At 46.8% G+C, this 22558-nt stretch overlaps 1 protein-coding gene across 1 annotated transcript in view; it reads left to right on the forward strand.

Moving 5' to 3' along the window:
• The window catches only part of GRIN2C (glutamate ionotropic receptor NMDA type subunit 2C), a 194941-nt gene that overhangs the window by 91637 nt on the left and 80746 nt on the right, over positions 1 to 22558 (forward strand). The window contains exon 4 of the mRNA XM_078598329.1: positions 15589 to 15797. Within this exon, the coding sequence (XP_078454455.1) occupies positions 15589 to 15797 (209 nt within the window). The remainder of the gene's footprint in view (positions 1 to 15588; positions 15798 to 22558) is intronic.

Genomic DNA, 22558 nt, shown 5'->3' on the forward strand with positions numbered 1-22558 from the left:
ATGGCGTCCGGCGGCCACGTGGTGGTAGGCGCGCCCAAAATGGTGGCCGACGACTCCGGCGCAGCCGCCCCACCCAAGACGACGGCGTCCTCCCGCGTGGCAGGAGCAATGGCGGGTCCCGATTCCATAGCCGGACCCCTTCCCGCGGCGTCCAGCTGATCGGCGATCTGGCGACCCACGGCTGGTGAGGACGCCACCGTGGTCACCAGCAGAATGGCGCGCAACGACTCAATCTGCTCCGCCATCAGCCGCCATTCGTCTCTCGGTCCTGCGGTGGTCGCATCCTCCCCCGGTCGACGCTGAGAGGCGTCGAGGCGAGTGTCATCAGCAGTCGGCACAAGGGCTGTAGCTCCCAACAGCTCATTTTCATCCGTCTCGACCTCTTCCTCCGATAGAGGCACGGGCAGGTTCTTTTTTCTGGGGTGTTTAGACATCTTGACGATCGTCCAAACAGTCGCAGAATTACTTCTGACACCAGTGTAATAATCTTTCTTGAGACGGCTTCGGGATCAGTCCTTTTATTTCCACTCCACAATACACTTTGCTCACTCACTCTCCATTGCTGGCAGACAACGGAGAGAGGACAGACTTCGCACTAAGTCCCCACCGCGCACGTGGCACCCAGAGCCCCGTCCGCGCGTGACCCTGTTCTTGTCAGTTTCAGTCTGCTCTCGATTTTTCTCCCTCACTCTCTCTTAATACCTTCGTCACGTGGTCCCCCCAGCCAATCGTTCATGGACAGCTTCGACCATTCTCGATGGTTCCCTGTCAATCCCGGGACCACGCCCCTCATCCGGCTCCCCATTAGCTGGGGCCCCGAATGGCTAGGCCAATCACTCCTGATGACATGTCGTGATCATGCCTGGGCCATGGTCCCTATCTCAACCCTTATTGGCTACAAGCAGGACCGGCAAGCCAATCCCCACGTGAACCCTCTATGGCTGTTATTACACTAGTGTAGTGACTGTACTTGTCACTGTGTGGTGCCGGGACTTGTGAAGGCACGGCCGGTTATGTTGTCATTGCGGGCAGCCCGGGTTGAGGGCTTGCAGTGCCAACAGTAGCGGTGGTTGGGTGAGCGCTGGTTAGCGCGAAGGCACCGCGAACATTGAGCGAGAGCGAGCGTCAGCCAGTCAAGGTTACTCTGGGGCATGATACTCTGGCTGACTTGTTGTCACGTGACCGGACGATACTGGAGGGGGGCCACCGGTGGACCGGGGCCGAGGGGCAGTCACGTGGTCCCGGAGAGCTCTCGGGAACATTCGAGAAATGGCCCGATGATCCTGGAAGGTTGGTTGGGGTTAAGGGCGGAGCCAGCCCCAGCCCGGGAGCATATAACGAGAGCTCAGTGAGGAGCCTCGGGGTTCTTGAAGTGTTGGTGGTCGAAGATCCACGTCGGGGAGAAAAAGCCTCTAGCCACGTGGTCCGGGACCCAGCTTGTGGTCCGGACTGGGATAGCAAACCGTGTCTAGGTCTGCCGTAGCGTGGCTAGATGGGCATTCGAGACCCGAGCGTTGGTTATGTTATGTTGGTGCTGTTGTGTTGAATAAATTGTGTTTGGTCCCAAGTTAATTTCTGTGACTCAGCTGGACTCACTACACTAGTGTAATAAAAGACTTTGACGACACACAGCTTGGTCTCTGTCTCTGTCTTTATTCTTGTTATGCCGCTCACACTCCACCGGTCCCGACCGTGGACCGGCTGTTCCACTGGCGCGCCCCGCGCGCTCTTTCCGTCAGTTGCACTCCCGCACACCGTTGGCTGACGGTGTGCTTGGAGCCGTCTCCAGCCACGTGGCCAATGGCGCTGGAGACCTTCCATGGCTCGACGTGGTCCCACTTCGAGTCTATGCCAACTGCCATGAGCCCCTGATCATCCGGGCATCCGATTGGACTAGAGGTGGGCGGCGGACCTCCCCATACGCCCACCTTATTGGGCCCCACCCCCAATACTCCAGGCCGTCCGATTGGCCCAGAGCTGAGTGGCGAAACCTCACTTACGCTCGCATTTCACGAGTATCTACTGACCGTAGTAGTATCTACTGACTGTATCATAGTAATATCGACTGACTGTAGCAGTATTTACTGACCATAGTGGTATCTCCTGACTGCAGTAGTATAGTAGTATCTGCCAACTCTATAGTAGTTTTAACCAACTCTATAGTAGTAAATACTGACTCTACAGTAGTTCTAATGACTATATTAGTATCTACTGAATCTATAGTTGTATCTATTGATACTAAATATTATTAACTGACTATAGTAGTAACTATTAACTTTACAGTAGTATCTGCTCACTATAGCAGTATCTTCTGACTCCATGGCAGTATCTGCTGACTCTATAGCAGTATCTATTGACTCTATATTATATACCTTTCAGGGAAGGTGGATCTCTTCAGCCTTGGAAGGCCGTCTACCTAGGAGAAGGAAACTCTGATGTGAAACCTACGGCCTGAGGACCTCGCTGTCACCGTCCCAGCTTGCTAGGCCATGGCAGACGAACCCCGGGTTTAAAGGGTGGGATCAGTTCTGCGCACACTGCACTCCACTTGAAAGCTCCTTTGCGCAGGCAAGAAGGAAATCTTCACGTCTACCCCCCCCCCCCCCCCGGTCTCACTAAGTCCTGTAGCGATGGGAAATGGGCGAACTCGGCAGGTGTAAGATGACACTGGCAGCCGCAGTCTCAATCCTGCATGCAGGCGGCTCAGGTGCAAGTGGTCGTCTGATGATGACCTGGAAACGACATCATCACCCGGCAGCACCCTGAGCGACCAAGCAGCCTTTTCTAGGGACAGCACTGCTTGCTCCACACGGAGAGGGGCCTAGAAAAGGTGGCCTAAACAAAGCTCGTTTCCTCCTCCCTCAGTTGGCTTACCGCGGTCAACGGGCATCTTCATATGCGGTCAAATTACATCAAAGAATCGACGGCGCATCCCACTTGCCTGCCTTAAAAGGTGGGAAAGGACTCAAACTCGCATGCTGGAACATCAGAACCATGCTAGACTCAGCTGACAGCACTCAACCTGAGCGACGATCTGCTTTAATTGCACACGAACTCGCTCGGCTGGATGTTGACATCGCCGCCCTCAGCGAAATCCGCTTTTCAGAGGAAGGCAGTCTGAGGGAGCATGGCGCAGATTACACTCTCTACTGGTCAGGTAAACCAGCGACAGAGAGACGCCGTTCAGGTGTCGGCTTCATGATCAGGGACTCTATCGCTACCAAGCTTGCAAGCCTGCCAACTGGTCACTCTGACCGCATCATCTCAATGCGTCTACCACTTCGTGACCAACAACATGCAACGCTGCTCAGTGTGTACGCTCCAAGTCTCCAGGCAGATCCCGCTGATAAAGACAAGTTTTACTCCAACCTACGCAGCCTTCTGCAGGATATCCCAGCTGACGACAAGATTGTCATCCTTGGCGACTTCAACGCCAGAGTGGGCAGAGACTCGGAAACCTGGAGAGGCGTACTTGGAAGGTACGGCGTGGGCAGCTGCAACGACAATGGACGCTTGTTACTTGAACTCTGTGCGGAACAGCAACTTTCCATTACCAACACCATCTTCCAGCAGAAAGACAGTTTGAAGACAACCTGGATGCACCCTCGGTCAAAACATTGGCATCTCATAGACTACATCCTTGTGCGCCAGCATGACCTAAAAGATGTCTTTCACACCAGGGTAATGCCCAGCGCCGAGTGTCAGACAGACCACCGTCTTGTCCGCTGCAAACTCAGCTTTCACTTTAAACCCAGACCAAGGAACGGTGGCGCCCCGAGGAAGAAGCTCAAAGTCTGCAGCCTTCAGTCTGCCGCGGTCAAAGCAGCTTTCCAGAAAAGCCTACGATCTAGGCTAGAGGAACCGAGCTGGCTAGGAGACTCGCCTCCGGTTCCTGAAGTGCTGTGGGACCGCATCAAAACTGTTGTTCTGCAAACATCTGAAGATACCCTCGGATTCTCCACGAAGAAAAACAGAGATTGGTTCGATGAGAACAACTTAGAAGTCCAGGAGCTGCTGTCAAAGAAGAGATCAGCACACCAGGCCCACCTGGCCCGACCATCCTGCCCGCACAAAAAAGCAGCCTTCCGCCTGGAATGCAGCACCATCCAGCGCAAGCTTCGAGAGATTCAGAACGAGTGGTGGACCAACCTCGCAGTAAAAACTCAGGTTTGCGCTGATACTGGCGACTACAGGGGATTCTATGAAGCTCTAAAAGCGGTATATGGCCCCTCGTACCAAATCCTGAGCCCCCTGTGGAGTGCAGACTGTAACAACTACAGGTGCATCTTACTCCTCAGTGTGCCTGGAAAGGTCCTGGCAAGGATTATTCAACATCGCCTTGCTAGACACGCTGAGGAGAGGCTTGCGGAGCCCCAATGCGGTTTCAGGAAAGGGCGGTCCTGCACAGATGCCATATTTTCTGTCCGTCTGCTACAGCAGAGGTGTAGGGAATTCCAACAAGACCTACATCTCTGCTTTATTGACCTGGTCAAGGCCTATGATACCATCAGTAGGCCTGGGCACTGGGTTGTTCTTCGTGCTTTCGGAGTCCCTGACCCTCTGCTCACGATAATTAAGGACCTTCATGATGGTGAGTGGGCCCGGGTAAAACTACGTGGCCGGGAGTAGGAGCAATTCCCTGTACACCTTGGGGTGCGACAGGTATGTTCTCTGACTCCCACATTATTTAACATCTATTTCGACCACGTAGTTAATGAAGACTTCTGGAGGAATTTCCATCTGGTACAAATACAATGGGAGGCTGATCGATGTCCGGGTGTGGTCAAGGGATGGCTCCCTATTGCTCAACCATGTTATGTATGTCGATGATCTGGTAATTGCTGCTCACTCTGGAGGAGTTGGAGGCGCTGCTGCTGAACCTGGAGCTTGCCACTAAGAAGTGGGGACTTACCATCAGCCCCACCAAAAAGGAGCACCTGCCTGGGTATTTTGTACCATCAGACACTCCACCCCCACAACTCCCAATTGGTGATTGGGCAGTTGTGGAGAGAGTGGAGAGTTTCCCATACCTGGGTAGTGAGCTCATGACCGGCTCCAGTTTAACAGCAGAGGTCTCACTCCGAATCAGTCGAGCGGCATTATCTTTTAATCGGTTGTGTAACGCTGTGTGAAAGCTACCTGGTCTGTCGCTCCGCACGATGCTTCATGTCTTTTCGTCCACAGTCATTCCCTTTCTTATCTACGTTTGCGAACCATGATCCCCCCTAATGGAACATCTTCGCTGGTTATAAACATTTAGGCTGGCCTGCCTACGATCCATCCTGGATTTAACCAGGCTGGATTGTGTGAGGTCACAAATCCTTGAAAGATCTGGACAAAGTTTCATCGGTGAGCTCCTCCTGTAGGCAAGGCTGTGTTGGCTGGGCCATGTAGCCTGCATGCCCAGCCACCGCATGCCTAAACAGCTTTTTTTGGCTTACTTGCAAATTCCATCCCTAGCCCTGCCCACTTACCTTGGGTAGTACCCACCACAAATGTATATAACCTCTGGTTGCGGTAGCTCCCTTGCTACATTTCCTCCTGCTTCAGCAGTCCGCCTGCTGTATTGTTTCACCTGAAGACGATGGCTTGTGTTTCTATTGAAACGTCGTAATCTATTAGCTATTTTTCTATCTACGTGACTTTACCGAAATAACCAGAGTATTAATTCCTGCAGTCACGAAAGCTTCAAATCAAGATCGTATATACAGTAGTTTTAAATCAAAATCAGGATAATTATTTATACTGCAGGAGGAATCCGACAAGCTTTAAAGCTCTTTTTCACATATGTTCAGCAGGGGCACGGGGATAAGAACGTTTTCACAACAAACAATGCAAAAACATGATAGTCGTGCAAAGTACAAGACAGGTAAACAAATCACCCAAACACATGCAAATAAAACTAAACCATCCCCAATCCTACCAAGAAACGCTCACTGAGGCATTATCGACTGTCGTTCACCGTCGGTCTTATTGTTAAACCGCGGACCCCACTCTAAAGCAACTGCGTTTACACTACAATACCCCAAACAAAAACTAACAAAAAAAATATCCCCCCAGCTTATTCATTTTCTTCATTTCTCCGCTGCGCTTCACTGTCTGGCATCGCTATTTGGCGCGCGCACACACACACGCACACGTCGTGTGCAGCGGTGATGTGTTTGACGGACCGAGCTCAAGGCCGACCGCCGTCGGACGGTGCGATCTGCAAAGGAGAGGGGGGTGCTAGCTGGCCCCTCGTTAGCCCAAGCCACTGTCCAAGCAGGCATCGTAGTGCTCTACTACTGTACATTTATTTTATGTTGTTCAAAAATAATCCTGCCAATAGTCCCGGGCTGGGCTCTTTGTGAGATCGTGGAAAACAATTTGCATCTGTTGTCGAGTTTAAAATTGACATGAGGCGGGTAATGAACCGTGCACTTTTTGGTTTTTAATGAAATGACAGGAGTAGTCAACGTTGACGAACGTGAAGAGAATGTCTCGAAATATCATTCGATGAGACATTTGCATGCTATAAAACACCAACGTGAAATCTAATGGGATGAGATGTGGTATTGTCAAATAAAATAAAAGTTGTATCTCCTCAATGCCGCTAACTACAGTATACATATGAAGATAAATTATAGTTTATTTGTATTGCATGTTGTGTGATTCATAATAACGTTTTTTGGGTTAGATCGCGTTATTTATAAATGTGTCGCAACCCTCCACCACCCGGCACGGCCAATTAGTAAAACATGTGTTCACTACTTTATCCCACCGGTGTGGGTTGAAGAGTGAATCCACAACATTTACAATTTGAGTACGACGTTTCGCTGGAAATTACATCCAGCATCTTCTACATCCAGCGGGTTGCGACACCTTTATTAATAACGCTATCTAACCCAAAAACATTTATTATGAATAATACTGGTCGCGAAAGCTTACGTGTTCAAGGGATGTGCGATATTTTGACATCACATGTTACTTTTTTATTGCATTAAATCATTGCAGCTAAGGACTTTTTATTTTACTTCCGAAATTCCGTTCACCGAGGGAAACAGACACTCACCGAGGGAAACAGACACTCACCAAGGGCAACAGACACTTACCAAGGGCAACAGACGACCACAAAGGGCAACAGACGCTTACCGAGGGCAACAGACACTCACCAAGGGCAACAGACGACCACCAAGGGCAACAGACACTTACCGAGGGAAACAGACACTCACCAAGGGCAACAGACACTTACCAAGGGCAACAGACGACCACAAAGGGCAACAGGCGCTTACCGAGGGAAACAGACACTCACCAAGGGCAACAGACACTTACCAAGGGCAACAGACGACCACAAAGGGCAACAGAAGCTTACCGAGGGCAACACTCACCGAAGCCAACAGACACTCACCGAAGCCAACAGACACTCACCGATGGCAAGCGATGGCGACAGACAATCACCGAGGGCAACAGTCGTTCACCGATGGCAACAGACACTATTAGGGCCGGATTCACGATCCGTGTATAAGTTTATATATATGTACAGGCATCAGGGTCGAGATCTTCATGCACAGCTCGGCTCTTTTAGGGAATGCACTGCTCAGCTCTGGCTCGGCCTCGAACGCTGCTCAGGCTCAGGCCAAGGCTCGAGCTGCTTAATTGCTCTCAACGAGTGAGCTGGCTCAGCCAGGGCTCAGCTCAGGCTCGGCTTGTGGACGGTCTGAGAATTGTGAGCGTGGCTGGGACCGCGCTGAGGGCTGGCTCAAGTGAAGCGCGGCGGCTTTGAGCCGAATCAGATTGAGCCAAGAGGCGAGCCTCTGAGCCGAGCCGTGACTCGGAAACACGAACCCCCAAGCGTGGAATGACGCGTCAGTTCACCGTTTTAAAATCGATCCTCAGCGCTGTCGACGCGCGTGTCGTGTTTGTGTGCGTGAGGATCTGTTATTATTTTGAGGAACCAAAGACTAATTCCTGCAGTCACGAAAGCTTCGAATCTAGTTTGAACCACCTCTACGGGGAGGATTTGCCGTGCTTGTTTGTTTCACACTTAACTTCTACTTTAGCAATCTTTGGAAGAACGTAATCAACCAGGCTATGCGTTGACTGTGTGCTAACCGACTCTCTGTTCCATTGCATTATACTTTCTAATTTGACTAAATTTTCTTTCTACCGTGCTTGTTTATGGGTCCATTCTCTCCTCCGGCCGCTATGGGCAGTAATTCCACACAACGCTCCGTGCTTGTTTGTTTAGAAGTGCAGTGTCCAGCTCGTCCGCCCCATGTGGGCAGGAATTCCACACAACTCCCCCTCTGCCCCAACCCCCCTCTCTCTCTATTTAAGGCCTTGACACAGAGACGTTGTCTTTCTGTGTGCCTATGTGTGTGTCTCTCTCTGTTTGTCTCTCTGTGAGTCTCTCTCTGCTTGTGTGTCTGCCTGTGTATCTCCGTGTCTATGTTTTGTCTCTCTCAAATTTAGCAATCTTTGGAAGAACGTAATCAACCAGGTGGAGTGTTGACTGTTTTGTTGGCCGACTCTCTGTGTTGTATTGCATTCTATTTCTTAGTTTACTATGTTTGTTCTCTCATTCATTTGTACCTGATGATGGTTGCTTGTGTTGCAATCGAAACGTCGTATTCTATTATTATTTAATTTAATTTATTTATACGTGACTTTACCGACGGAACCAAAGAGTGAGCTCGTAAAGATCGTGCGCAGAACTACACGTGATCATAATAATATACATCGGAGGCTAACGTATGAAAGAAAACAGATGAGATGCATTCCAAACGAGGTGATAAAAGTTTAACACAGTCTGTCGCGACTAATATCCATAATAGAGGTTTGTTGGGTTAGATCGCATACATATAAATGGAACGAATTGGCATGCTTTGTTTACGTGGCTAACCTTACTAATTGGCTGTCAGTTGCTGGCGGGTTTACAATACATTTATATTTGCGTGATCTAACACAAACAACCCTCTGTTATGGAAGTGATAAAACTGAGACCAGCATAATCGTTTATTGAATCAAATCACGGCCCCTGCCCCCCTCCACCAATCATGCCAATTCATTGATTTTTCTGAGTCGGGGGTGAGATGCTGCATGCCTGACAGACATGCCTGACAATCGCACTGACGAGTCACGCGTGGGCAGCCAATCAAAATACTTCTTGGCTTGCGAGACGCAAACTCACCGATTCCCCTTCATCTCTCCAGCATTCCTCCCTTTTCATGCCTCGCTAAAACACCGCCCTCCTTTCAACTCGCACTTGGATGCATGTCCCTAATAAAAAATAAAAAATAAAATTAGCTTCACGTAAATAATGCGTAAGCTGTCGAATGTATTGTGAATTTCACAACACTTTAAATGACAATAGGTTTTTCCCCTTTTATCTGGCAACAAAACAGTTGTTAAGGTGTCAAAACACCAAACTGAAACCTTTTACAAGGAATTAACCACAATACTTGTGGTCAAAATGCAAACAGAAACCATGCTCTGATAATACATGCATTGCCGAATAAGCCCCCCTTGAAATTGCGTTCGGAATCCATAAACGTTAGAGACGTCGATCGTATTCATGATTTAATATGGAAAAAATAACTCCTGTTATTCTCAATAATTTGTGTGAATGTGTTTTGTGAAAGAGCTTGCGATCTGCACCGGGGAACCCGTGAGCTCACTTTGCTGCATCGCGTAAACGCATATAGTCCTACACATAAACGCACGTTCATGTGAACGGGGGTGGGGGGGGCGCTAAGTCATTGTGGAGCACGGCAGGCAGGCCGGTGGAGCAACAACTCGGAGAACATAAACACGGAACCCACCATCACCGCCATCACCACCATCACCACCGCTCAGCCGTCAGGAGCTCGCTGCAAACAGTGAGCGCCATGGTGGTGAAATGTTAACTTCTTCACCTGGTATACAGGAGGTCGTGGGTCCGATCCTGACCTTGGTGCCTGTTTATTTGGAGTTTGCGTGTCTCTCCCCGTGGTCGCGTAGATTTTTCTACGGGTCCCCCAGTTTTTCCCTCCACATTTAGAATCAAGGTTCGTTTAGAATATTTGGCTGTAATACATTTCCACATGATAAGCCACTTAATTGAGCTATCATTTGTGGCCAGGTTGCTTATGAAAAATAGCTATATTGCTCAGTGAGCCTTACCTGGTAAAATCAAAATAGTTAAGTTTAATAGTTAGCTGAGTGGTCAGCTGTAGTTGCCTCATCCACAAATGGAATAATACTAACCTTCCAAATGTCACTGCAGCGCACCACAGTAAACAGTGGAGCATATCATGAGTGTATGAGTCTCTGTGTGAGTCTATGGGTCTCTTGTATGAGTCTGTGGGTCTCAGTGTGAGGCTATGGGTCTCTGTGTGAGTCTGTGGGTCTCTATGAGTCTAGTGGTCTCTGTGTGGGTTTATGGGTCTCTTTTGTGAGTCTATAGGTCCTTGTGTGAGTCTATGGATCTTATGTCGATTGTGAACGACCCTCAATAGCAGGAGTGTGATTCACTCAGTGCCTGGTAGCCAGCAGCCAGATTCACAATTTAGACATCCCATTTACACTGCTACCGAATTAATATCCATACCAAAGAGAGGGAGAGAGATTATCAGCACTGATAACGACATGAGCAACACCCTGGTCGCTTTGAAGCCACCGCATCATGCATTCTGCAGTCGTTCAGAGCCCGCCCGTCTCCACAGGACTCTGCAAGTTCAAGTTACTGCATTTTATGTCACTGACGGAATCTGCTGCCGTCTCATGCAAAAGCCACATTGGGCCACGCTCGGATGAGATGCTATGCATTGTCTCTCATTTCCTTTGCACTCACACGAGGAATGAATAAAAAAAACATTAGCAAGCTGCAGCGTGTACAAAATTATTTGGCACGTTTCGTGGCGAGTACTGCAAAATCAAACTGTGGCTTCAGTTGTCGAGCCAATACGTTATAAGGTCACACTCATTACACACAAAGTGCTTGCCGCAAATGAACCACACTACCTTGCTGATCTCGTCAAGTAGCATAAACCATCACGCAACATCTGGTCATTTTCACAAGGGCTTTAGGCTGGCAAATTTAACAAAGATGGACACCACATCACACACTTTTAGACGCGCTTCTGCGGCCGTCTGGAATGCACTTCCTTCCGATATTAGGAAGCCACTGGAGATATGCACTTTTAAATCTATATTGAAAACGTATTTCTTTAAAACTACTTTTTGTGTTTAGTTTGTCCTACCCCCACACCTACAATTAGCACGGTTGGCTAGGTACGGTGCAAAAGAAGTTCAATATACATATAGGGAGAGGAGCCACACCCCCCCTGGACACTGAAATCTGGAAATCGGAGGAGGCTCAGCCTTTGTTTCATTGTGTTTGTCGCATGTTGAGCACGATAAACACAAAGTTAAGGGTCCGTGGAGAATTGTTCAACTCTGATATGGACCTCGTAAACTTATAATAAAATAGAAGTGAACAACGTCACCCACTGGTATTACTTTTATTACGGGGATTGCGATATTTTAGGGCATGTGAATAAATCCACTTTTCCATGCATCATGAAACCCGCAGCATAAGCAGCTGTGTCCTCAGCATGGACTCCTCCTTCATGGCTACAAGGTTATGGCCGAAACGGGAATTTTGTTATCTGCCGAGGGGATCCCTAACACAAGATAATAGGGTTTACTGATAAGAGGATACTGGATAAAGACTGGTATGTAAGTAAGAACATTTGATATTGTGCATTCCTATGAGCCTAGTCCATCATGAATGCGCATTGATCACAAGTTGAAGTAGACTCTCTGAAAGAACACTGTTTTGAGTCTGTTGTGGAACTGGCTCAGACTCAGGGATGGATCCCGAACATGAGCTGGCAGCTTGTTCCAGGTCTTTGGGCTAGTAACCCGAAACTGCGCTGGCTGTATCGCACGAGGTTTACACGCGGGTACAGCAGCAGGTCGCCGTGAGCCACGGGTCATAGTTGGAGTCAGTTTGGGTCTGTTGAAGCTGGTATGCACTGATCGGCACGATGGGATGGAGCAGATTGATGATGGAGACTCTTGAAGAAGAGTATGCATAATTTATACGTGATCCTGTATTTAATTGGTAGCCAGTGCAGCTCATGTTGAACGTATTTCGCACTGTACATAACCATTCGCGCTAATCGGAGGTGCACAGGAAGGACAGCAAACTAAACACAAAAAGCAGTTCTAAAGAAATTAGTTTTCAATTTAGATTTAAAAGTGTAATGTGTATTATACTGAGTATATAATTTAAAATCCCAATTTGGTATAGGTAGAGAAGCAAAAGGACTTTGTTTGTAGTGTTTGAAACTGGTGACCTCATTAGCTAATTTAAGTCAATGCCACGGGGTAATAACCTGGTGTTATAGTCCAAGGCTATTCACAAATGGACCAAAAAAAGCTGGCAACATCGCATTGCTCACACGCTATAAGACTGCAAAAACATTGCTGCTTCGGCAAATAATGAACAGATCATTTAACTGTGTAGGTTCCGCGGTTGTGCAGTATAAGAGATAATTCAATTACGTGAACAATAGCATTAGTCAAGAACCCCCGTAGACTGTAAATTAACTGAGTCCTAGCATCCGTTTATTAAATGCCATGATTAATTAAACTGAACGTTAGAGTTGTTTTTATTTTGCCAGGTAATTGCAGTCGGTATTAACCCGTTTAGAAAACGTGACCTATCCAGAAATGTAAAAATGTTATTGGAATGGCTTAGCTTTAAAGGGTTACGTTTGGTGTGTTTGTGTTGTTGTTGAAATTTTATTCTACGGCACGTTGACTTTAAAAATGATTTATTTCACAGATGTTGAGAAATGCACAATGTCGCTGCATGATCACTGCAGTCGTTATAAAACATAGTATTGATATATTGCAATGCTTTCCTTCATACATGTGCCAATATATTATTTTCAGGCATTGTTGTTGTTGCTGTCTACTCTGTATTTTTGCAAGCCCTATTTGAGATGTCCCCTATACTATTTTTTGGCCTGCAAGCCACCATACTGTGTATTGTTTTCAGTTGATTAAATGTAGTCTAACCTGACATACACATGGGAAATACATAATTAAATAGACAAATACATCGCATTGAATACTGATCTAGCAGTGGAGTTCGAGCACAAAAAAGAACGTTCGTCCTTTCAAGACGGGCCCTTACCCTACCGTTCGCCCGATTTCGGGCCATGTGAATGTTTCGGGCCATCTTAATATTTCGTTCTTGCATATGCCATGTTAATTTTAATTGCTTTGACTTACAATATTTTTTTACAACATGAACCGGTTCATTAGTAGGGCACCAGATGTTTATTTTGAATAATGTTGATGCCAATTAATTATTAAAATAAAACAATAACAACATTTAAGCATTTTGATACTAAACCGACATGTAAACAGGAACAATTAGATTTCCTTCCACAGAATTCTGTTGTAAAATGGTAATTGTTTGACAATCCAGCTTTGTCTAACGTAAGCGATGCAGACTGATTGCATTGTTATTGAAACGAAGGTGTTCGTACATCAGAACACCATGAACCTTGGGGTAACTGCACTTGACTCAACTGCACACGTAACAGCTGTGCACATGTGGTGTTTAATTAATGTTTAATTTGTAGGTGGCCTTTACTTATGACCAGGTGAAAGCAATAATATCTTTATCAAGGGAGACCTGGTTCGCAATAAGTAAAGTGGAAAAAACTGATTTCAAATTTGTCAATAAAAAAACAACAACACAGGAATCACAGAGACAGAAAATATAAAAACTTTGAAATATTGTATTTATTCCCCCCCACACAATTAATGGAGCGTGTGTGCTGGGCTCAGAGTTTTGTGAAATTGGTTTCACCAAAGCCCGGCGCTATTTTGTGCCTCTTGCTGTGAACGGCTCCCCCACCCTTCCCCACGACTCCACCACCGCCACCAAAGACAAAGGTCCTCCATGTAACCCTAACAGACTGTTGGAGCAAGTGCTTGTTCATGAGCAGCACCAATGAAGGCCGGCACTGCACACGAGGGGGTGGGTAGGTGGTCAGAACCACACCTAGTCGCCTTTGTCTCCCTAACGGGATGTTTACACATCGCACTAGGTACTCATTTGAGGCTGAGTGCGATCTAGGGGAGGCCCAGGATAATTGTCACTGGTGTTGGGTGTGAGCAGGAATCGAACCCGGGTTGCCGCTACACTATGGCTCCCCAGGGCACAGGTAAAAAAATATATGTTATGCTTTTTCTGTTTAGTTTGTTGTCCTTCCTCCCGCACATCGGATTAGCATGGTTGGCAGTGTATCGTGCGAAATAAGTTCAACGTACATACATACAGGCGTCATGGTTGGGATCGAACCCACGCTCTCCTCCATACCAGGCGAGGAAGATCACATCTCGCGGTGCCCCTTACCGGTGCACACCCCACCTCGGTGCCCCCATACTCTCCTCCCTCTCGCTCGCTACGGCCTCTCTGTTCACCCCCCTCACCCACGCAGCACCCCGTGTTCATGTCACCTCTACCCCCGCTGGTTCTATTGGGACTGTAACGATGTCAATCCCTCTCCCATCGCGACGAAGATGAATTATCGCGACTAAAGGACGTGCAATATTCCACTTGTTCTCTTGTTTTCATCCGTTTCGTTTTTACTACAAGTAATTTTCTTTTTTTCTTTCTCGTTTCTACGGTTGTGTACGCTCCACTGGATTAATTGTAACAGCGTTATCACGTTATATGCGTAAGCAGTAAATAATCGATCACAAGCACAATGCAATACCTGCATTTTGAGGATGCAAGATAAATGTTCAATCAATGCATTGAGATGCTTGATTATTTACCTATTTTCTGTATTACTATTATTATGATGCTACTGTTCGATCACACATTGGTTCTCATCATTCACTCTGGTCAATAATGACGACACACAGCTGTCGGTCACTGTCAGACAGACAGAGACAGGATTGTCTACAGGCACTGGGCACCACAAGCAAGCTGGAATACAGCCATAAACCATCGCCAGCAATTTTCCCAAGGGCCTACATTGGGATGTTTGACCAACTCCATTCCTCTTCCGTATGGCAGGGTGATTTAGCAATGTTATCTGCTGTTTCCGATGTCGAGGTTGGTGAGCCTGTTGAGGGCTACGGAAGTAATACAGCACTCGTCTACGCCATTATTGAGTGTTTATACAATCGAGTATATCACGTAGTTTCATTTGGATCGAGATACCGTGCTGTACAAATTCATGTATCGCTGTCGAGTGTTTGGTACGCGCTGTCTCAGATGGCTAATTTTGTCGTGACTTCGTAAATTAAAAAGTGATGCACGTTGCAGGAGAGAAAAGTCTGAGAAAACATCAACGTGGCAATGAATTCAGCGATTGTCGAGCGCATCCGATTAGCACTGTTGGATACGTATGGTGCAATAGAAGTTAAATATACATACATAGACTCACGCAGAGACCCATAGTTTGTTGTCCTTCCCCCGCACCTCCGATTAGCGCGGTTGGCTACCTACGGTGCGAAAGAAGTTCAACGTACACACGCACATCTGCAACATCTCCACGCTGAGCCTCTCCACTCATTCCCCCTCGTCACCCGCAGGTCGGCAAGTGGGAGAACGGGCTGATGATGCTCAAGTACCCAATATGGCCACGCTACGAGTTCTCGTCGTCGACCATCAAGGACGAGCGGCACCTGAGCATCGTGACGCTGGAGGAGCGCCCCTTCGTCATCGTGGAGAACGTGGATGCGCTCACGGGCACCTGTATGCGCAGCACGGTCGCCTGCCGCCAGGAGATCAACATGACCGAGTGAGCACCTCACTGCCGCCCCCCCCACCTCCACTGCCGGTTCCTGCTCACGTGGCGCACACTTCGCAAGGGGGCTTCTCTCTAAAGTATAGAAGCCCTAACCCTGGTGCCCAATTGCGTTGCTTTATTCGGGGGCGCCGTGATGGCGAGATGTTGTTTACCTCGCCTGGTATGCAAGAGGTCTGTGGGTTCGATCCCGAGTCGGACGCCTGTGGTATATTTGGAGTTTGCGTGTCTCTCTCACACCGTGGTCGCGTGGATTTTTCTCTGGGTCGGCCGGGTTTTCCCTCCCCATTTAGAATCAACATGCGTTCAGAGTATTTGGCTACTGCTAGAAACTCCCACGTAATAAGCCACTTCGTTGAGCTTATCATTGTGGCCTGGTCGCTTCTGAAAAATATTTATATAGCTCAGTGGGTCTTACCTAGTAAAATAATATTTGTTTAGTTTTGAAAAGTGTAACTTGGTCACTAAATGGTCACTGCATCACGCGTTTTGAGATGCGATTCTGCGGTCGTTTGGAACGCTCTTCCTTTTGATATTAGGAAGCCACTGGAGCTATACACTTTTAAATATAGATTGAAAATGATTGTTTTTGAACTGCTTTTTGTGTTTAGTTTGTTATCCTTCCCCTGCACCTCTAATTAGCACGGTTGGCTACATATGGTGCAAAAGAAGGTCAACATACATACGCATGTACTCGACCGGGTTACACACGGCAATTGCCGCCCTCCCTGCCCCCCTAACAACATAATAATGCCCATTCTAGGTTCCGTGCTGTGTCACCTCGTGCTGCACTGGGACAGCTGTCATTGGGGAATGCCCTTTGAACGTTTGAGATGAGGATGACGCCTTGGCGTGAAGGGCACTGTATCAAGAACATCATGATCGCTGTTGTGCCACCCATAGTGTCGTCCTGCATCCCACTTAGCCAGGATGTCAAGAGTCACAGGTGCCAACGGGGCGATATGTTAACTACCTAGCCTGGTATACAGGAGGTTGTTGGTTCGATCCCGGCTCCTTGACGCCTGCTGTATATTTGTAGTTTGCATTTTTCTCTCACCGTGCAATAAATTTCCACATGATAAGCCACTTCATTGAGTTCATAATTTGTGGCCAGGTCGCTTCTGCAAAATATCTATATAGCTCAGTGGGCCTTCCCTGGTAAATATGGAGGGAAAAACCGGGACCCGCCGAACAATCCAAGTGACCACAGGGAGAACATGCAAACTCCAAATATACAAGCATCAGGGTCAGGATCGATGCCCACAACCTCCTGCATACCAGGCTAGGTAGTTCACATCTCACTAATTTGCAACATTGCCGACTTCTGTGAAATTACTGCAGATCGTGTCTGGAAGACATGGCACCTTCGTGATGGCCTTGCTGCATTATGAGTATTGCTGATTATTTATCTTTTGATGTTGTAAATTGATGAGGAGCTCTTGTTTGTGCTTCCAGGCTTTTGTTTGCTTACTCTTCGGTTTTTTCGGTAAAGTTACGTAGGTAAAACATTAAAATAACTTAAATTAAATATAATTTTTACCTACGTGACTTTACCGAAAAAAACAGTCACGAAAACTTCAAATCTAGAATTGCTTACTCTTTTTAAATCCTTTATATTAAGTTTGCTTGCTTGCTTGCGTGCTTGCGTGCTTGCTTGCTTGCTTACGACCGTGCAAATCTTTCGGTCGTTTTTTAACCCACTTCCCGTGATCCAATCGAGCTGACATTTTCCACACAGACTCGTTGTGCGAGACGATTAATTTTCGTGAAAAAAAATTCCCAAAATTTTAAACTGTTTAGGGAAAAAAATGTAATATTTAATTACCAATTGCTTAATACTGGCAGACAATCATCTGACCCATAGGTGGCAGCCATCTCAAGCTAGAGGACGAGAAGACTCTAGCCGCCACGCATATAAAGGATTTATAGTGAAAAACTTTGTTTTTACGGGTTCACTTGTTGCCCATGACCTCGACGGCAGTGCCATATCGAGTTTACTCGCATTGTTGAGAAATTCCTCTAGTGATTGGAAATAATTTGTACACAGCCATGCACTCTTAATGTTAATGTACGGTCTACACACATGTGTGTGCATCAACTACGAGATGGCGTTGTGTTTGCTGCATGAGTTGATGGGGGGCGAGAGGGTGGTGCAGATGGGGAAATGCACCCGTTTCTTCGTGGGATTATGTATGTATGTATGTTGAACTTCTAGTGCACTATACGTCGCCAACCGTTCTAATCAGAGGTGCAGGGGGAGGACAACAAACTAAACACAAAAAAGCAGTTATAAAAACTGAGTTTTCAATCTATATATCAAAGTGCATAGCTCCAGTGGCTTCCTGATATTGGAAGGAAGATTGTTCCAGATGGCAACGGAAGCGTATTCGAAAGTGCCATGCGATACGGCGACCGTCTTTGTTCGATGGCTAGCCGAAAGCCGCTGCTGTGAGGAAGAGCGGAGTTCGCGTGATGATGGTTTATGCTAATTGACGAGATCAGCGAGGTGTTGTGTGTTCATTTGTGGTAAGCACTTTGTGAGTAATGATTGCGACCTTATAATGTTATCGTTCGGCAACCAGAAGCCAATACAGCTCGGCGAGCACTGGATGGACATGGTCGGATCTTGCAGTACCCGTCACGACATCTGCTAAAGAATGTTGTACACGATGCAGGTCGCTCATTCTCCTCTGCTGTTCCCCATAGTCTGGAACTCTCAACCCCCTGCTGTCCGTGCTGTTGAATCCCTGCCTCAGTTAAGGTCCAAGCGTTAGGACATCTTATTTTCCTTGGCCTATCACTCGCTGCCGCCTACGCTCCATAAAAAGTAACCCGCTGATCTGTAGAGCGTCTCGAGAGTCGGTCTGGTTTTGATGCCACTTAAGTACAAATTGCATTGTGATGGTGGTGAGGATAACAGTCATTGTGTTGGTGGTGAGGATTAGTCAGAAGTACTATTGACTAATAAGATTAGTCCGTCATACTACTGAGGATTAGTTTACTATTGACTACTGTGAGAGGTACACTACTGCACGACCGATTAATTGTACGTGCACTACTGCATTTAATTGTGGGCATTTTACCGTACTGCAGATTTATCATGATTAATTATACAATCGCATCAAACCCCTCACCAACAACTTTTAGCTACCGCTTATATTTAAGACCATCTTGAAGTGAGCGTCAATATTTCCTGACGAAGTCCACAATATCAAGGTCTCTCTTTCCTCTCGGCGACAGTCAAACGTCCCATTTCTTGTGAGCTATCCTGTAATTCATCATGTAAGTTCGCCGAAGCAGGAACATTGTACTTTATACCGTTCAGAAAGTTTTATGTTTAATGTGGCCTTGCTGGCAGTAAAGGCAGGATAATGGAATGGGGTGACTGATGGTCTGATGACATCACAGCTGGCCTTGGGAAAATGGATATGAAGATGACCGTTTACTAACTGTGACCACATTGTTCTGGTTGCATGTAATATCACTTGTGTGCCTCTCTGTATCACACACAAACCATCGCCATCATCCTGGTATTGATTTTCATCATGTTTTTTGCATGTCTATATTGCTTACAATTTAATTTATCGTCGATTTTAGTTTAAGTCTTTTTTGTTGTTTGTTTTCACAGTTGCAATACCTGTGGCCAATGTGCTTAAGATCCCTGTGATATATGAACAACATGTTACTTTCCCCTGTGAATTAACGATGCTGCCCCAGCCACATAGTGGCAAATTTTAAAGCAGCTCATGCAAGAGGTGGGCAAGGTTACTCGTAGGTCAGAGTATTGAGCCGGCACCATAAAGAGCATGGGTTTGAATCCAGGCAGGCATCAGTGATTAAACCAGGTTCTCAAGTGCACTCTCGCGTATGCTCTCAGCTCTTTGTGAATTTATTAAAAAACAAAATTGCCAAGAAGCTAACGTTCCCGTAGCATAGGGAAGTGCAGTGCCCCTTGTATGTATAAGAGTTAACTTTAATGATCTCAGAATTAGTTTTGTGATATCACTTTCCTTCGACTGTTCTCTAACGGACAGTGATGCACTGCTTACATACAGTGAGGGAAAAAAGTATTTGATCCCCTGCTGATTTTGTACGTTTGCCCACTGATAAAGAAATGATCAGTCTGTAATTTTAATGGCAGGTTTATTTGAACAGTGAGAGACAGAATAACAAAAAAATCCAGAAAAACGCATGTCAAAAATGTTATAAATTGATTTGCATTTTAATGAGGGAAATAAGTATTTGACCCCTCTGCAAAACATGACTTAGTACTTTGTGGCAAAACCCTTGTTGGCAATCACAGAGGTCAGACGTTTCTTGTAGTTGGCCACCAGGTTTGCACACATCTCAGGAGGGATTTTGTCCCACTCCTCTTTGCAGATCTTCTCCAAGTCATTAAGGTTTCGAGGCTGACGCTTGGCAACTCGAATCTTCAGCTCCCTCCACAGATTTTCTATGGGATTAAGGTCTGGAGACTGGCTAGGCCACTCCAGGACCTTAATGTGCTTCTTCTTGAGCCACTCCTTTGTTGCCTTGGCCGTGTGTTTTGGGTCATTTTCATGCTGGAATACCCATCCACGACCGATTTTCAATGCCCTGGCTGAGGGAAGGAGGTTCTCACCCAAGATTTGACGGTACATGGCCCCGTCCATCGTCCCTTTGATGCGGTGAAGTTGTCCTGTCCCCTTAGCAGAGAAACACCCCCAAAGCATAATGTTTCCACCTCCATGTTTGACGGTGGGGATGGTGTTCTTGGGGTCATAGGCAGCATTCCTCCTCCTCCAAACACGGCGAGTTGAGTTGATGCCAAAGAGCTCCATTTTGGTCTCATCTGATCACAACACTTTCACCCAGTTGTCCTCTGAATCATTCAGATGTTCATTGGCAAACTTCATACGGGCATGTATATGTGCTTTCTTGAGCAGGGGGACCTTGCGGGCGCTGCAGGACTTCAGTCCTTCATGGCGTAGTGTGTTACCAACTGTTTTCTTGGTGACTATGGTCCCAGCTGCCTTGAGATCATTGACAAGATCCTCCCGTGTAGTTCTGGGCTGATTCCTCACCGTTCTCATGATCATTGCAACTCCACGAGGTGAGATCTTGCATGGAGCCCCAGGCCGAGGGAGATTCACAGTTCTTTTGTGTTTCTTCCATTTGCGAATAATCGCACCAACTGTTGTCACCTTCTCACCAAGCTGCTTGGCGATGGTCTTGTAGCCCATTGCAGCCTTGTGTCGGTCTACCATCTTGCCCCTGACATCCTTGGAGAGCTCTTTGGTCTTCGCCATAGTGGAGAGTTTGGAATCTGATTGAATGATTGCTTCTGTGAACAGGTGCCTTTTATACAGGTAATACGCTGAGATTAAGAGCACTCCCTTTAAGAGTGTGCTCTTAATCTCAGCTCGTTACCTGTAAAAAAGATGCCTGGGAGCCAGAAATCTTTCTGATTGAGAGGGGGTCAAATACTTATTTCCCTCATTAAAATGCAAATCAATTTATAACATTTTTGACATGTGTTTTTCTGGATTTTGTTGTTATTCTGTCTCTCACTGTTCAAATAAACCTACCATTAAAATTATAGACTGATCATTTCTTTGTCAGTGGGCAAACGTACAAAATTAGCAGGGGATCAAATACTTTTTCCCTCACTGTAGGTCTTAATTTAGTGATATGATGCCCATAGCAAAATTTTAATTCCATTATGAAAGGAACAAGACATAAAGCAACATAACTTGTGGCTCTGTGGTTGTACATTGATAGGCCCTGCAGTTTTAGTTCCCCGCCTCTATGACCATGTGACACTCGGCCGACAGCTTCATGGCTGATGGATCTATCGGCTTTAGTCCCACAGCTGCACGTCTCTACAAGCCCCAGTCTCTGGCCACCAGCCCCACATCTCGGCGTCTCCAGCCCCACGGCGTCCGCCATCTTGAGTCTTTAACCCACAGTTTTGGCAACATTCCCGTCATGATGAGACTGCCTGCCCCATGTCCCCACTACCATTACTATTAGCCCCTGTGGTCAGACCGCTTATCCAACAAGAGCTGTTATGAGATCATTTGGCTCGCATCTCCACACCTATAGCACCTGCAGTGGCTTCAAGGCCGCTGGCATCGCATTTCTTCGTGTCAGACCGATACAAAGCCCACAGCCGATGCTTGCTTACACTGTGACTCTGGCCTTACGTAATGGCCTAGAGTCTACACTTCACATAGCTTCAAGGACCCTGACTACTGCTCTGAGCTTGTCTGATTCATTCACTCGCATACACATGAACTTTGATGGCTTACAAAAGAGGGAACACATGACGAGGTAAAGACAGGTGAGCGGCAACAGCGACAGGATTGTGACATAATGCGAGCTACTTCAAAAAAGCACAGAGCCATCGAGGCAGCAATATGAGAGTGGGAGGTAGGCAATCATCAGCAAGCAAGAAAGGCAGATGGGAATGGATTTTCAAAAAGGCGGCTTTGATTGAATTTTAACGGAGGTTTTAGTGTTCATGTCGATACACAGCACCAAATGTGGGTGGAGGCCGACCAAAGCTTTGTTACAAGCTGCTGCTTTACAGTGTTGTGCAAGAAATCCACGTTTTTCTTGTGAACTTAGCGTTTATTGATGAGCATAATCCGAGATTTATATATAAAAAAAATACTAATGGATTCTGTCAAACTTTCTGACACGTGTTTGTCCTCGGACGTGTTTATTAAGCGACAATAGCGAGGGTACTTGCACACCGCCAAGTGCACGGGATG

This window comes from Lampetra planeri, chromosome 1 (assembly GCF_965212315.1).
Source record: "Lampetra planeri chromosome 1, kcLamPlan1.2.h2, whole genome shotgun sequence".
NCBI classification, from domain to species: domain Eukaryota; kingdom Metazoa; phylum Chordata; class Hyperoartia; order Petromyzontiformes; family Petromyzontidae; genus Lampetra; species Lampetra planeri.